The 17,368-nt window shown below is 31.9% G+C and overlaps 1 protein-coding gene across 1 annotated transcript in view; it reads right to left on the bottom strand.

Moving 5' to 3' along the window:
* MS3_00003536 (uncharacterized protein) overlaps window positions 1-17,368 on the bottom strand; it is a 104,465-nt gene that overhangs the window by 72,595 nt on the left and 14,502 nt on the right. Inside the window, exons 10-15 of the mRNA XM_051211360.1 lie at window positions 16,258-16,380; window positions 13,247-13,531; window positions 11,303-11,551; window positions 6,706-6,919; window positions 2,710-2,955; window positions 1,193-1,551 (exon numbers count right to left, since the gene is read on the bottom strand). Of these exons, the coding sequence (XP_051073255.1) occupies window positions 1,193-1,551; window positions 2,710-2,955; window positions 6,706-6,919; window positions 11,303-11,551; window positions 13,247-13,531; window positions 16,258-16,380 (1,476 nt within the window). The remainder of the gene's footprint in view (window positions 1-1,192; window positions 1,552-2,709; window positions 2,956-6,705; window positions 6,920-11,302; window positions 11,552-13,246; window positions 13,532-16,257; window positions 16,381-17,368) is intronic.

Raw genomic sequence — 17,368 nt, 5'->3', positions numbered from 1 at the left:
ACACAGAATAAAAAATTTTTATAAGTCATTTTAATGTTTCCAATTCATTAAAATTCTTCGTATGATATCGTTAATGCTTAATTCAAAGTTAGACAAGATAAATAAAATTAAGTCGATATTTCACTAGATATTGAAGCATATAGTTGAGTGGACATTCGACTTTCCAGAAAACAATTTATTGCTTCATCGTCCATAGTACTCAGGGTTTTTTTCATCTCCAAGATAAGAAATTAGCAGATATTAGCTTATTGAAAATAATATAATTCATTATGTTAGAAATTTTAGGATAGTCAACTACTTTTGCTATAAGAACTAACCTAGAAGTGAAGGTAAAGATTGTAATAGGAAATTATATATATATATGTAATACATGTGATACAATGGACTGGACAGTAACCAAACCAGAAATCCATAATTCCATAATTTATTGGCAAAAATAATTCAGTATAACGAAGATAGATGAAAAGTCTTTACATATCCCAAGGTAATATAAATCAATTTGATCACTTTTAGAATTACTAATGCAATCACGAGATTAAGTAGCTAGTGGTGAGTAGTGATACAACTGTGATCTATTTATTTTAATGATGAGTATAGCCTGAAAGTGATCAGTAGATTCTAGTTACATTTTCCCTTACTCTGTGAACAATTACTTCTAAGAATATTTTACGAGGATCCAGTATTATCTATGCTTTAGTATTGATTATATCTAAGTTATGAAGTAGTCTAGAAATAGAATGACCATTCCAAGAATCATTGGATTAAAACAAATATGGCTATAATTCTAGCATGCATATCGTTAAATACATCCACTTTCTATTCTTAACATTTGGTAAATATTCAAATGACTTTTATTCAGAATGATCATCTATCAAGAACGAACACTTTAACAATAAATAAGAACCATTCTATCAATATGTATGAGGTACCTTACTAGAGCTCAATAGAAAACTAGTACATACAAATGAACTACAAAAGCTGAAACTTATGTTTCATAGAGGAACTCTGAATGAGAATAGTTTGTCAAAAATTTGCCAGGAATTATACAATCAATCAGTATATGGTTTTGAATGTATATTTATATGAAACACCCATATGAGGCACCATAACAAATAGATGCCACAAGAAATTAGCAAAAAATTATACCAATAGGGAAAAAAATCGATATGAAAAATAACTAGAGATTGCTTACTAAATTCAAAAGTTCTTCTGCATGATCACTTAGACTATAATTTTGGCTTGAATTATTCGAATCTGACATATTTTTTTCAGATTTATGTGAAACACTACGAGATCGTGGTTGTTTATGTTTTTGTTTAGACCATTTAGCTCTTACACAAGATCCCAATCGTGAAAAATTTCTATATGAACGACATTTTGAACTTAGTTTTCTACTTTTCCGATTATATGGCCAAGCTTGATCACTATTGAACTGTAAAAGATCTGAGCCTCGAGATAAAGTACGAGTAGGATTAGGTTTAGGCAGTCTGGAGATGTGATACCTTCTAAAGTTATCAGATTTTTGAAAATCTGAATTTTCAGATGACTGATCTACAAAAATGAAGGAGACAAATTGAAAGAAATCGAACGATAGATACACGCATGTAAAAAGTAAAAGTTAAAAGCTTTGAAGTTGATTGTTCCAAACACAAGGCATTGTCTTCCTAAACAAATGCTAATCCGAATAGAATATTCACGAATCATACGGAAGTATGACTTGGACAACGTACAACGTGCTACTGTCAATCAAAATTATTACTGTTTATAAACCGTTGTAGTCTAAGATAAGCAGATTCTTAGTAATACATATTTGTATAACATAATGTGCTTTGTATGAATACAATGAAACTTCACTATAATATTATGTAATCTGTGTAACAACAACAGTAGTTTCTTTGGATGTTTCTTTTATAAACACATTTCTTATGTTATTCAGCTAATAAGTCTTATTATATAATGAATACATTAGGTTATTTCAATAAAGATGTTAATAGCGATTGGTATATTTAAACAATAACATGAAAGTTCAAACCTAAATGTCTATTATGCTTATCAAAATCATATTAAAAGAATTTTTAAAAAAATTAGGAGAATTAATGATCTTTTCACGGCGTACATGAAAAGAAAATGCATTTCTTGATATTGAGTAACTAATAATACTAAGAATCGCACTAACAAGACGTTTGTAACATCCAAAGTTTATATAAAAGCTATTAAAGTTTATTAGCATTTGGAAACGTTTCATGATAACTGGTTTAATTTGTAGGTAGTATTCATCTCATATTTATTTCATTTGAGATACCATTTAAAATCATGGAACACTGAACAGATGTTACGTCCTAGTATGAAGACTACTCAGCGCTGAGAACACAGGATTCCACGAGGAATAGAACTCACGACCTTACAGCGAACGCGTAGTCATCATAACCACTTGGCCGGTATTCGATTCCACAACTCTAAATTCAATTATTTTAGGATATAGCAAGACGAGTATCAAATGAGATCAGCCCATGAATACTACCTACAAATTTATGAATACATTTCATGTTACTATCTATATTATTACATGAGTGACAAATTTTGATAATGATTACTCAATGATGAAGGTATTGTAATCGTCATTAATGTTCGGTTTAAACAATGTATGAATCACAATCTTCCCAAATAATTTACTTTTACTATTAGGTTTAACTGATCAAATAAACTCACTGTTATTATTATTGTCATTATTATTATTATTATTATCTTCATTAGAATTTGCAGTATACGAATATAATTGAAACGAATCAAATGATGATGGTTGAGAAGCATTTGTAAGAGGAAGAGGACCACCAACACCTGAACCACGTGTACGTTCAAGTTGTATATTCGGAACACTATCTTGAGTATTATGGATATTCGCTTGCATAGTAGTAGATTCACATGGAATACAACTGTTATTTGATTCATGAACATCTAATAGGCAATAAAACAGTCAGCAAACGTAGAATGTCATGTTATTTTAGAGGGCACTTTATGAACGGTAATTATAATAATGATGAGATTGAAATTAACAAAAAAGAATGGTTGCATAATCATAAACAATTAACTCACTGCTTATCAAACAAACAAAAAAATTAACAACTTTGTCAGTGATTAGTAAAAACTTGAGCAAATATATCATGTAATTTTGATAAACTTCGTCTTCTCATTAGATTATCGAAATTTATCAAAGGGACTAATTGTTTTTAAAAAAAGAAACTTGAGCGCGAAAATCGAATCAATTGTCCGATACAACAATTAAAGCACTTACTTTCTTAAAATCTAGTTTATCATCATGAACTAATTGGTTCTAAAAACCAAGAAACATCAGATGCTTTGACAATAATCTAATGGTTGTTTAATTTTAAGATATAATTTCTAACGGCTATCTTCCGTGAAATATTTTACAGTGACAAAGGTGACAGATGAAATAAAAATACCTTCGTATGTATCCAGCTAAGAAAGTAGAACTGTTCTGATGGAATAAAATTCCAGATCATTGTTTCATTCAGAGAGATAGTTATTTAGTATCACATTCTTTTTTATGAATTTAATTATATTTATTTGGCGTTTTGTTTGGATTAATTTAGTGAAAAACCTATATTTCCAGTATTTACTACTTTCTATTATTGCATAATATTCACTAGTCACTACCAGTCCACAAAATATCGGTGAAATCTGCGTATAAATTTGTGAATGTATCTGGTTAATGGGTTATATATATTTGGCGAATGAATAAAAACTTCATGTGGCGTTAGTTTTTCCTTTGACTTTCTCTTCTTGTTTCAAATTCTGTTCCGGTAGTTATACCAACTTTTCAGAAGTAATCAATACATTTAAACTAAGTTTTGATTAAACATATTCGTATATGGAAATTTGTACCTTGTTGCTAATTCATTACAAATAAATTCTCAAATGAATAACAAGTTTGTCACACATTGTTAGGTCGATCCATATTTATTATTGTAATGAATTCAATTCGTTTTTTATATCACAAAATAGAAGGTGAAAAAACTTCGTTTCATCTTATTAAATTCTTTAGTCATTCATCTATTACAACGTAATTATATGAAGGTAAGACAATATATTATCATATGCATCAGTTCAAATGTTTATGAGAATAATCTGGATCTAATCAGAAAGAATGTGATAAAAATACAAATTACTTTATAAATCAATCATTTAAACAACTTATCTTCTAATTTCATTTGGTCAAGTTGCTTGGATATCAAATCCATCTGTTATCAAATGAGTTATAAGGGTAAATATATCAATTTATTCATAGTTTTCGGTCATTTAGTTTTAATATTGTAAGAAAACCATGTGTTAAAGACTTAATAAACTTCCGTTCAGTTGAACAAAGCTTTACGTGAACTTATCAATCATTTGTTAAGCAAATAGTCAACCTAAGTTTCATCATTCTTTTGTTGAACGACCAAGAACACTACATGTATACCTGGTATAACTAAATGTACAATTTAACTATTCAAGTCAGTAGTCACGTATTAGAAATTTTTTAAAATTTTTCCTAATTTGAATGAATAAAATAGATAGTAATATCTAACTTTAATTATTATTTAAAACAGAGAACTAGTTCAGAACTTTTATTTAAAACAAAATTGATAGTGTTTGAGATGATATAATAAACCAATTCGTTGATAATAGCCATATTAACTGATTATATAATACTGCTTATTCAACAGATAGTTTGTAGTTAATTTAAAATAAATTATCTGAAACATTTTATCGTGAAACAAGTGTTCTTTATTATATCACGACATAGTAGCAATCGAAATCAAGTTAGGAGCCTAGGTTTCATACACTTAATAAACTTCAAGTGTAACCAAAGTTTCGAACTCGATCAGCTCAAAACACTATTATTTGCTTTAGAAAACATTGTTACAAGTAATATCTCTTTATGAAGCTGAATGGGTAGTAAGCCACCTTAACAATGTTATATATGTTACGCAAATCATCAAACTACATCACGAGGCAAGCCCTAGCTTGGAATCCTGAAGGGAAGCGGAAGAGAGGAAGGCCAAAGAACACATTACGTCGGGAAATAGAAGCAGATATTAAAAAAGATTAATAGCAACTGGAAGGAGCTGGAAAGGATTGTCCAGGACAGGGTTGAATGGAGAATGCTGGTGAGCGGCCTATGCTCCTTCACGAGGAGTAACAGCCGTAAATAACATCACATAGTATGATAACCGCTTTTGTTAATTGTAATTAAAAGAATTTACATAATTCATTTAGATAGTGAAATGGTCACTATCGATTTAGAAGATATTTAATTCAATTAATATTGATCGTAATCAACTCTGAATAAACTGAATAGATGATGATAGGTAGAAAATTAGTTAGTTATCTCTCTCACACTCTCTCTTGTATTATGCATGGATTTTAATAAACAAATAAGCAAGTAATAATGTATATAACAACAAGTAGAATAATATACATTCATTCATACAGTCAATAATTGTTACTAATACTAATGGTGACAAAAGCAATGGGCGTAAACCACCTTTAGTAAATATATGTACATATTGTTATGCAAAATTATTATGCAAAGTAAAGGGATAAAAAAGACTGGACAGTAGTATATGCGCTTTAATTATTTAGACTAAACTTGGCAAGAAATTAACAATTGAAACTATGGCATAAACATTTGTATATTATTTAGGTTTGATTTTAAATGTAAGTGTAATTAGATACGACGTAGTACAATAATGTAGAGTGAGTTTTTGACTGCAACTATTGTATTGTACTGTATGCTAATTATGCTGATAGCTATAAGTAGTGTGTAGTAGTAACTGGAGAATGAATGCTTGGCAACAGAAGAATTAAATGAAGAGAACAGGAAGGAAATTAGAGAGCAGTCGAAATAACAACAGAATTACAGGTACAATGGAGTATGTAAAAGAAAACGCAAAGAACATATGGAAATGATGAATTTAATGTATGGTTTTCATATTTTACTAAGTCACCGTATGATTTTGCCATAAAAATAATAGTTTTTCCGACATGAGTTTTCTTTCACTGCAACATCACTGTTAAGATAGATAACGCCATCAATAGTCTCAGATTTATTTCATTTGGGCAGTTCACTATCCACCACAACTCTTAGATTCACTTTACTAAGAACAACTGTTAAAGGTACTATTTTCGATTAGATATTAAACTAGTAGATTTATCATGAAATAATTAGATCTTGAGCTGCATACTGTGAAATCATAAGATAAAAAACATCTTCACAAGGACAAAAGACATAATGTTTTGATCGTAACACAAAGAGTTAACAAGAGGTAAATTCAAATACAGTAATTACTTAATTCGGGAATCTAACTCAAGACTACGACATTAACTATTTCATCGTCTAATTGCAAGAGCACTACATATTTTCCACACGGAAGACATACATTGAAACACAAAACAAGAAATAGTGTTTGAGCTAAGAGTTCCCCTTTAGAGTAATCATTCATACTCGTATATTTCCTCCTACACTTGTTAATAAATAGTTCTAAACCAACCAGTATTTCAGAAAGGTTATTAGAAAAGATTGTTTATAAAGTACAGTAATTACTCAAAGGAATGTGTATATTGTTAAAAACTAAATTTTTGTTTCGTTTTTAATCATAATGCCAAAAAACATGAATGGTATAAAATAAGCTTTTCAAATCATACCATTGTGTAAATTTTTTCTTGAATGATCCAAAGTATTTCTTGCACTAACAGAAACGAAGGGTTTTGATAAATGATCCATTGTGTACAAGTCATTTGAACGAGGAGTATGCATAGATAATAAAGCACTACGCCCTGTTCCTGTTGTACGAGAACTGGGAGTTGATGGTGTGACAGAGCCCATACAACGATCATGTGATAATGTGAACTGATGACTCTGTACGATAATAATAATAATAATAATAATAATAATAATAATAATAATAATAATAATAATAATAATAATGGTGAAACATCATGAAATATAATGGAAAAAAGCCTTATACTGTTTTGCCGTAAATCCACATAAATCCTACTGAAAAGTTATCAGAAAACTAGTGTGTTTTTATCATTAACAATAGTAGTGTTAAACAGTAGCGAATGAGTAATCACCTCACGAAAACAAACTCACACACTCATGAAATATGTCAGATAGTTCTGGGTATAATTTTGAAACTAGACAGAAATAAAGTACATAAAGTACACTGGAATACTAGATGTAAACAAATACATTGGACTTATATATATATTTATTTACTGTGAAGCTATTCAAACAATATAGTTGTTAAATATAAGGCTATGCTCAAAAGTACTCACATTTTTAAGACTTATTCATTAGAGATTTACATAAGGTTAATATTATCAAAAACTCATCCTGGAGTCCCTCTGGAAGCTACTGCCGGTCCCAAGCCCGGATAAAGAAGGAGGGTTGAGCATGGGGTTGGCGACCCCATCTCGTAGAAAACTAACTCACTAAAAAAACGCTAACCAGAAAAAATTATTCAGGCCATTTGAACTCTGCCTTGGAAGTCGGAAGGTCTTCATTCAGAAGAGTGATGACGCCTCATGATGAAAGCCAAGTTCCTTCGGAAGTTACGAGGCCGGTGCCCCTTCTGACAACCAGAGCCATCATTTATTTAGGTACATGGAATGCTCGTACAATGTGAGAGACTGGGAGAGTCTTCCAAATTGCTGCACAAATGAGGAGATAAGACTTAGAGTTGCTGTGGATCAGTGAAACATATTAAGCGCATGTTGGACAACAACGACTAGCTTCAGGGCAGCTTTTGTTATACTCCGGCCATGAAGAAGAAAATGAACCACATACACAAGGAGTTGCATTGATGCTGTCCAAACAAGCACAAAATGCACTTATAGGATGGGAATCTCATGGACCAAGGATCATCAAAGCCTTCTTCAAAACAAAGAAAAAGGGCATTACAATGAACGTCATCCAATGCTATACGCCTAGCAACAACTAAAATGAAGACGCTAAAGATCAATTCTACAATAGGCTACAGTCAATCATCGAGAAGTGCCCAACAAAGGACCTGACCATTCTGATGGGCGATTTAAAAGCCAAGGTTGGAACGGACAACACTGGATATGAAGACATCATGGGACGACATGGACTGGGAGAAAAAACGAAAATGGTGAGAGATTTGCAAACCTATGTGCCTTCAATAAACTGGTCATAGGCGGCACCATATTCCCACATAAACGCACACACAAAACAACATGGACTTCACTGGATCACACCACGCAAAACCAAATCGACCATATTTGAATCAACAAAAAGTTCAGGAGGACGATGGAAGACGTGAGAACCAAGAAAGGAGCTGATATAGCATCAGATCATCACTTGCTGGTCGCCAAGATGAAATTGAAACTCAAGAAGCACTGGACAGCGGGGCGGACAATATCACAAAAGTTCAATACGGCCTTTCTTCAGGATACTAACAAACTCAACGAATTCAAGATAGTCCTCAGCAACAAGTTCCAGGCCTTTCATGATCTACTCAATGGAGAAGGAACTACTGTGGAGAGTAACTGGAAAGGGATCAAGGAGGCAATCACTTCAACATGTCATGAGGTCCTGGGTCACAAGAAGCACCATCAAAAGGAATGGATCACTGTTGATACACTGGATAAGATTCAAGAAAGGAGGAACAAGAAGGCAGCAATCAATACCAGTCGAACAAGAGCAGAAAAAGCCAAGGCACAAGCTGAATACACAGAAGTAAACAAACAAGTGAAGAGGAGCATCAGAACTGACAAACGTAAATATGTGGAAGATTTAGCAACGACGGCGGAAAAGGCTGCGAGAGAAGAAAACATGAGACAACTGTATGACACAACAAAGAAACTCTCTGGAAATCGCCGCAAACCAGAACGACCAGTGAAAAGCAAGGAAGGCGAGGTAATCACCAACATTGAAGAGCAACAAAACAGGTGGGTAGAACACTTCAAAGAACTCTTGAATCGACCGGCTCCACTGAACCCACTTAACATCGAAGCAGCACCCACGGACCTCACAATCAGTGTTGGCCCACCAACAATTGAAGAAATCAGCATGGCCATCAGACAAATCACGAGTGGCAAACCAGCAAGACCAGACAACATCCCAGCAGAGGCACTGAAAGCAGACGTAGCAGTAACTGCAAAGGTACTCCATATTCTCTTCAATAAGATGTGGGATGAGGAACAAGTACCAACAGACTGGAAAGAAGGACTTCTGGTCAAAATACCAAAGAAAGGCAAGTGTAATCGACTGAATCATGAAGACGTCAACATCTGAAGGGAAGCACGGAATACAGTGGACATCTAGGATATAGCTGGACGATCTAGATTTCGCAGATGATCTGGCTCTTCTATCGCACACGCAACAACAAACGCAGGCGAAGACGACCAGTAAAGCAGCAGTCTCAGAAGCAGTAGGTCTCAAAATACACAAAGGGAAGAGCAAGATTCTTCGATACAACACAGTATGCACCAATCCAGTCACAATTGATGGAGAAGATTTGGAAGATGTAAAAACCTTTACATATTTGGGCAGCATCATTGATGAACATGGTGGATCTGATAGAGATGTGAAAGCGCGGATCGGAAAAGCAAGACCAGCATATTTACAATTGAAGAACATCTCGAACTCAAAACAACTGTCGACCAACACCAAGGTCAGGATTTTCAATACAAATGTCAAGACAGTTCTACTGTATGGGGCGAAAACCTGGAGAACTACGAAAGCCATCATTCAGAAAATACAGGTGTTTATTAACAGTTGTCTACGCAAAATACTTTGGATCCGTTGGCCGGACACTATTAGCAACAACGTACTGTGGGAGAGAACAAACCAGATCCCAGCAGAGGAAGAAATTAGGAGGGAGCGCTGGAAGTGGATAGGACACACATTGAGGAAAACACCCAACTGCGTCACAAGACAAGCTCTCATATGGAATCCTCAAGGCCAAAGGAAAAGAGGAAGACCAAAAAACACATTACGCTGGGAAATGGAGATAGATATGAGAAAAATGAACAAGAATTGGATGGAACTAGAAAAGAAGGCCCAGGACAGAGTGGGTTGGAGAATGCTGGTCGGCGGCCTATGCTCCATTGGGAGTAACAGGCGTAAGTAAGTAATATTATCAAACTAAAATGTGCCTACATCTCAGAGTTGATGTTTACTCCAGCACTCGAACCTAGTACCGTTCGTTTCAAACGCCATCACATTAGCTACTGAGTCCTGTTAGCCATTAGCTTGTGCAATGGGATGAGGATTAAGTTCATTTCGTATTGTTTATTATTGATCAACAAAATTTTGCAGATTAAAAAAAGTTCAACAAAGGAAAGAAATATAATTTTGAGGCAAAATAACTACAACAAGATTTTTACTTAATTTTACACCGGTCAAAAATATATCTTCTGGTCAACAGAAAAATAAAGGAAAAGACAGTGGGCGTTTCCTGACTTTAAAATGCTTTCCACTTTACGATTTAAAAAACCCAACACGATTTCATTCTAATGGAAATAATTCTGTTACTATTCAGTCATTGAGATGGGAAATTAATGAAAATCAATGGAGATTTTATTGAAAAACAAACAAATAACAAGCATTATATGCATATTTTTCGATGCATAATTAATTTAGTCATCTTTATAGTCTTTTTTTATTTGACAAGATATAATAAGAGACAAATAAACCCACATATACATACAGATACGAATTTTTACAAAAAAATTGATAAAGGTATTCATGAACTAAGGCTTTCTAACAATTATAAGGAACAAATATCTGTAAAAAAAAGAAAGCTGGTAAACCAAGAAATATGTGTTGTAATCATCAGCGTACGAAATTAACTGGACAGTATACAATCAATCATTCTTAGGAGGAGACGGAAAAATTAATCTTTGCGTAACACTGAGTGGTGTTTAAGATTTTTCCATGCTTTATATGATTTCATTTAAGATAAATTGCATTAGGATTACACTGACAAACTATCATACACAAAATAGTAAGGCGTTCTTGAATTGATCAACTAATCATGTTAGTTAAGTATGGATTAAATATACTAAACGTTGGTATAGAAGAATAGATAATTATTGTAAGTTGCACAAAACAACAAACCTAACTCATTGAATCAACGTGGGTGGTATGAGTTTCTTGGACTGATGGAATTAGTTAAAGAGACATCAGGTCGAGAACATAGCAAAACAATATGAGACTACTCAATGGTTTGGTAGTAGTCTAAATTTTATTTTGAAAAAAGTATGATATACATACCTCTTTCTTTTTGGAACTATTGATTAATTTTCGAGGACTATCCACAAATTCTTCACATGAATCAAATTCCGAGCCCACACTTGTTGTCCCATTGACGTGATTAAAATTATCACCAGATAAAATTTGTTTCAGATCAATATCCTTACTAGGAAGACTAAAACGTCGTTCACGTTTCTGATGAGGCGAGTTTTGTCTCGAGAATTCATATGAAAAATATTTAGGATTCTTGTCTGATTTGGAGAGGTTAGCCTGTAACAAAAATAACTTTATGTTTTAATTTAAATTAGCATGAGAAGACTTAAACATAGCCAGAAAGCAATTTACTGGAATCGTGATGAGAAAAATCATATTGCCCTGAGGATATTTACGAAAGGTTACTAGTAGTACTCGACAATACAAACCTTTTCATTTTATCATTTCGAATCGTATTCACAATATTCATTCATTCTTACCAACACTGCTACTACATTGTTTCGATTGCTTTACTACTGTTAATTTCATCTCATCGTGCTGTAGTATTGTAACTTCAGACTGACTGAACCAATACTCAACGTTTGATTATTAGTTCTGAATAGAGTAAAATATTAACATAAATCCATAGACCGTTAATGAAGCCATGCTTATTCAGTAACCCAACTTTTATTTACACTCACAAAAGTCAGTTACATTTGATATGTAGAGATTTAGAAGTAATAATCAACTGGTCTTGACGACAAAATTTGAACTCATAACAAAGTTTAAACAAAATTCATTAAACAATGAAATTGTCAGAAAATGATCAAGTTCAGAAATTAAAAAATGATCTGTTTAAAATCAATAAAATTCAACCTATAAAGCATTAAGATAAGTTTCTTGTGACAACTTCAATAATTATCATTGTTAAAGAGTTGAAAATCACAATCATTGTGTTATTATAAACAAATGTAACATGTAAACTATTGTAATTCGATTCAATAATTAGTGATTATAAAGAATTCAATTCGCTTGAATATTAACTTCGGATCTAACATTAAATGTAGACAATAGTATATGGCATAGAAGTCTATATGATATGCCAAAGACAATTTAAAAAAACAATCCATAATTACAAAGCACTTTACCGTTTGCGATAAAAAACTATTAATGTAATATCAATTGGTTTTTACCAACAAATTCCTTCGCGGAAAAAAAACATAACTTGAAATACATGTAAAAATCAAAATGGAAACGTCACATCACATTATATCATATAAATCAATTCAGAAGAATGTAATTACAATGTCGAAAAAAAGATAAAAGTATAATATACTGACGATTTCGAGTGACATATCAGCCAACTAGAAGATGCTACCTAGTTATAAAACAATTAACGGTACAAAACAATGAAATAATAGTGGAATAGTAGCTTTGATCTGAATAATTAAGCCTCACATATCAAAGAAAAAAAGTTCAAGTTTACTCATATCCATATATATTGAGAGTCTGACTAGTGTTGTGAGTTAGGATTATCAATTCCATAGATTTTTCTTCACAAACTGACATCACTTATAATGCAATACTTTCCACCCTTCTGTTTACAAACTTGAAAAAAATTGGGTTGAGAATTATAGTAATGGTAAGAACAAAGCAGAATCTTATCTAGCTCCACTGGACACTCTTGATTACGCAGTGAACCACAACAAGTTACTTTAACACACAATCTACCTTGGGAGCAGGTGTGTTTTGATATTTAAATTAAAAGCCATCTAAAATTCACTTTTTTTGGTTGGATAATAAGTAGTTTAATTGGTTTCAAGGATTTTAGTAGCCAAATATTCCTTTTTTTTTTTACTTCGTTAATAGTAAAAAAGAGTTTAGAGCAAAATATATAAGGCACTATCTTGATTCTGATTGGTCAACTGAAGATCGTCAGTATATTAATACGTATACTCACTAATAAATAAATAATGAAATGATTTCGCTTACATGTTTTACTCTATCTGACGATGATTTAGGTAAAGTCACGAAAGAATTCAAGTATACATTATTAGTAGTGATATTATTTCGACTAGTTAATTCATTTTGATTGGATTCAGATTTTAATAGATGTGCCATAGTCCACATTTGATTCAGTTCACTTTCTAATATTTTTATACGATTATTCAATTCATTTGTTTCAGGATTGTTATTATCATTGATATTACTATTATTATGATAAACAGTGTTATTTTGTATAGTTGATTCTTTAATTCGAAGTTGCACTAATTCAGACTAAAAGAATTAAATAAATAAAGTACACAATAATATTCGTGAAAATAAGTATGAAAAAAGAAACAAGGATTAGCTTTTATGCACTAAAAAAAGAAAAGAAAATCATGTAAAACGGGTTTCATAGTTAGTCACTAACTTATCGGATAAAAAGTAGAGTTTGATCAGCACTAAGGACTAGATAAATATAACATTGGTCACTACTACTCAATGATCAATTAATGTAAATATCTTGGTTCTACAAGAGATAAGCTGAGGTTCAACTAGGTCAGTGGTTACATATCAGACACTGAAATACAGTAACCTTTGTTCGCATCCATCATAGCGTATCAGTTCTTTGAATATTAATGTTAGGTGGTAAGGGATAGTCGGCAGGAAACTTTGCTTAACCTACATTGCTTATGAGTCATCACTGACTAGCAAGGCATACTATCAAACTAAGTTCTATTAGCAAAATCGAGAAAAAACAAATAGAATAGATGTGAACGAGAGATTGAATTTGCTTTTCTGATATTTAGATGACACAAATGTCAAAATCTCCATTGACTTCTATCTACTTTCATAGGCTACGGTTCAAATGAAATGAACAACTGTTTTCAAAAAGAAAATTAAACCAGAACATCCACTGCTTTTTATTACATAATATACATGAAATACGATCTTTAAAAGTAGGGGGTTGAAATGACTAAACATTTATACTAAAAATTTTTGGATGAGTCGCAACCAATAAATGAATAATGATGAATTTAAATGTAGAATACTAAGTAAAGGTAATATGAATCTTCATACTCTAAAGTACTTGCTATATATGTTATGGATACTTAACCATAGCCTACGTTGCCACACTATACGGATTAGCTTTAAATCAGGTTGGCTAGAAGGGACAAACCGCAGAGTAAATTCATGGATTTAGTGACAGTTGGGATGGGCAAAAGTAAGTGCGAAATTCCTGGTTAAAATTCAAAAAGTAACTATAATAAGTGACCGAAGATACTATGTGATACGGCTTATAACGGGTCTTCGTAGTGTCAGTGTATCCACCTAGGTAGTTTAGTGAAAATTTTGAATAATCTGATGTCACTCTCATTTCCTCTGTCCTGTTTCACTCGCACATTTTATCCTTTATCTGAATACTAAAGTGAAACATAACAACTTTGGCCGATACATCTTTGTGCTAGGTTCTACATTATTCATTTTTATCTGTTTACTTGACAATAAACAGTTTCTGTGCTACTAAATATAATTTAGTTCTAGTCTTCTTATCGAATGATAGATATCTATAAGCGTCCTGCTTTACTCGCATAAAATTACTAGTTAGCAATGAACTCTGCAGCATTTAGTCTTTATATTATACATGAAATTAAGGAACATTTAGTGGTAAAGGAAAAGTATAACAAACAATATACACATTGGAACTAGCAATTTTCATACGACTGTAAAATTAACAGTAAATTACAAATTATAAAAGATGAGGCAATGGTCTAGAGACTTTTAACCAACTAATCGAAAATTCGGAATCTGCCGTGTTGACTAAGGTTAAAAAAAGATAAGTAGTTTTGCCACTAAGTCTTACAAAAAAAAACATTTAGCTTAAATTTTAGTTCATAAAATACTCATGGCTATTAAATGAACTGGATTATGAAACATCAGTCAAATAAACCGTTTCCAACATTATGTTTCATCACTACCAAAAACTGAAAACTTACCTTACACAAGCAGTTATTGAGAGGTAAATTTTATATTGAATGAATTCTAATATATTGGAATTATACACATGAATTCTCGGTTTGTACAATAATTTAACTTGACCCTACATAACCTTAACTCTTGAAGTCCGCATTAGAGAAATCGTCACTAGAAACTTTTTACATTTAATGCAATAAATAACTACTATAAAATCACCTAGAAGTGATTTCTCTCTTTTCTTAAAATAAAAAATTGACCTGCTGTATTGATAAGTGACCTACATTATTTTGAGGTCTCCATTTATTAGAACACTTAGAAAATTACGTTTAAATATCAGAGCAGAAAATAAATCAGTGCAAACTACAAGATTCAGATGAGTAGTCGAAAAGAGATTACATATTTACCTCCCGTAATCTAAAGATTTCATCAACTACTACTCGTGAGAACACTGTATCTGACCTAAGCTTTTAAAGCCTGTGTGTTGACGATAACCTTTGATAATTTTATTGATTGACTTAAAATTTTACCAATGAATTAGAAATCTCGTCACTCTACAGCAAGATTATTATTATTAAACATTTGTAAAACAAGTTTGTCGTTCAACGTAACTAAGTCACTCCCGAATTAATAAAAAAAAAGATCTTCCAGCGCAGTCTATCTGATAATAATACACGATCAATCTATGCCTAAAAATGGACTTATCTTTAAGCCTACAGACCAGGAGATTTTCAACTTATAACAGAAATTACTGATGAATCTGAAAAAATTAGTGATGACCACAATTGTAATCAACAAAATGTAACAATGAACTCATCTGCAAGCACTCTCATAATTCAACCTTAGGATAATTCCCTTTCAATTAACTTTCCTACTCTTATTGACAATTTATGATATCAATTTACAGTCAACATTCACCACAATCTTATACTGATAATTACAGTTACATCTTAACCGATAATTACACATTTAGGCTCTTAGAGTAAGAAATAATTAAGTCTGTAAATCGAATATATATAACAGTTAAAGTAAATCTTTCAACATACCTGTAATTTAGATAATTTCATTTGAATTTGTTCCACATCTGATTGTTTGAATGATTTACCTATAACTTTATTCTCTGGTTGTGTTGATGATCTAGTTGATGTTTTCTCTTCCAATAAATCAGACTATTCATTTGAATCAACAATTAATGAATGGAGAAAAAAAAAGAATGATAAAACATATACTGAAAAGTATATTTGAATAGACTTCCAACTGATATGTAGAAAAATGTGGTGTTTTCGAGTAAATAAAGTCTATTAATGAAAAAATACAATTCATCAAATCATAAAAGTCAACTTAGTCTATTTAACACACCCTAAATAGTCATTTAAATAAATAAACAAAATAAGAAAATATTTCTCCCTAAATAAGAATATTTACACATTTGTATTGGAAAAGTATATGATACACACATGTTCAGGGGAACCAATAAATAATAAGGAATACTTGAAAATAAAATGGAAAACGCCTATTCAGAAAAAGTTCGAAATATGATATTTATGAAGTGGGAAAAAATGTCAATAATTTTATTAAGTGATTGTTTTATATGTACATATAGACTAATAATTTATAGGAGTGATAAGAATAACATAGCAATGATTACAAATTGTCTTTACAAAAACTAATTATCACAACATAAATGAAATTAAACTTATCAACACATGAACTATTGGTTATTGGACAAGTTCAGAGTCAAAGTAGAAAATGGTTAGGTTTAATGAAGTATGTACTCAGTTTTGATTATGCCATTCATTGCACAGTTATAAATAGTAAGAAATAAAAAGTGATACTACTTATTACATTTTTAAAGAATCCTCCCAAAAAACGTAATCTATCACAAAAGTACAAAAAAACCTGGATAGGTAATATGTTGATTGTTTCGTAATTAATGCGAACTAGTATAATGAGACTACTTACTACTACTACTACTTAAACACATAAATATCGGTACAAGGCGGCACGAAATAGATATGCGTCACACAAATTATTCGGTTTGTGTGAAAGTTGGGATACTGTTCGGGCACCCAAACCGAAGCAGGGATCTTTGGATCTGTGATATAACACTTTTGTGGATTTCTAGTATACTCTGATTAGCTTCTACTTATGAATGAT

Source organism: Schistosoma haematobium, chromosome 1 (assembly GCF_000699445.3).
Source record: "Schistosoma haematobium chromosome 1, whole genome shotgun sequence".
NCBI lineage: Eukaryota > Metazoa > Platyhelminthes > Trematoda > Strigeidida > Schistosomatidae > Schistosoma > Schistosoma haematobium.
This window is presented reverse-complemented; position numbering and strand designations above follow the sequence as displayed.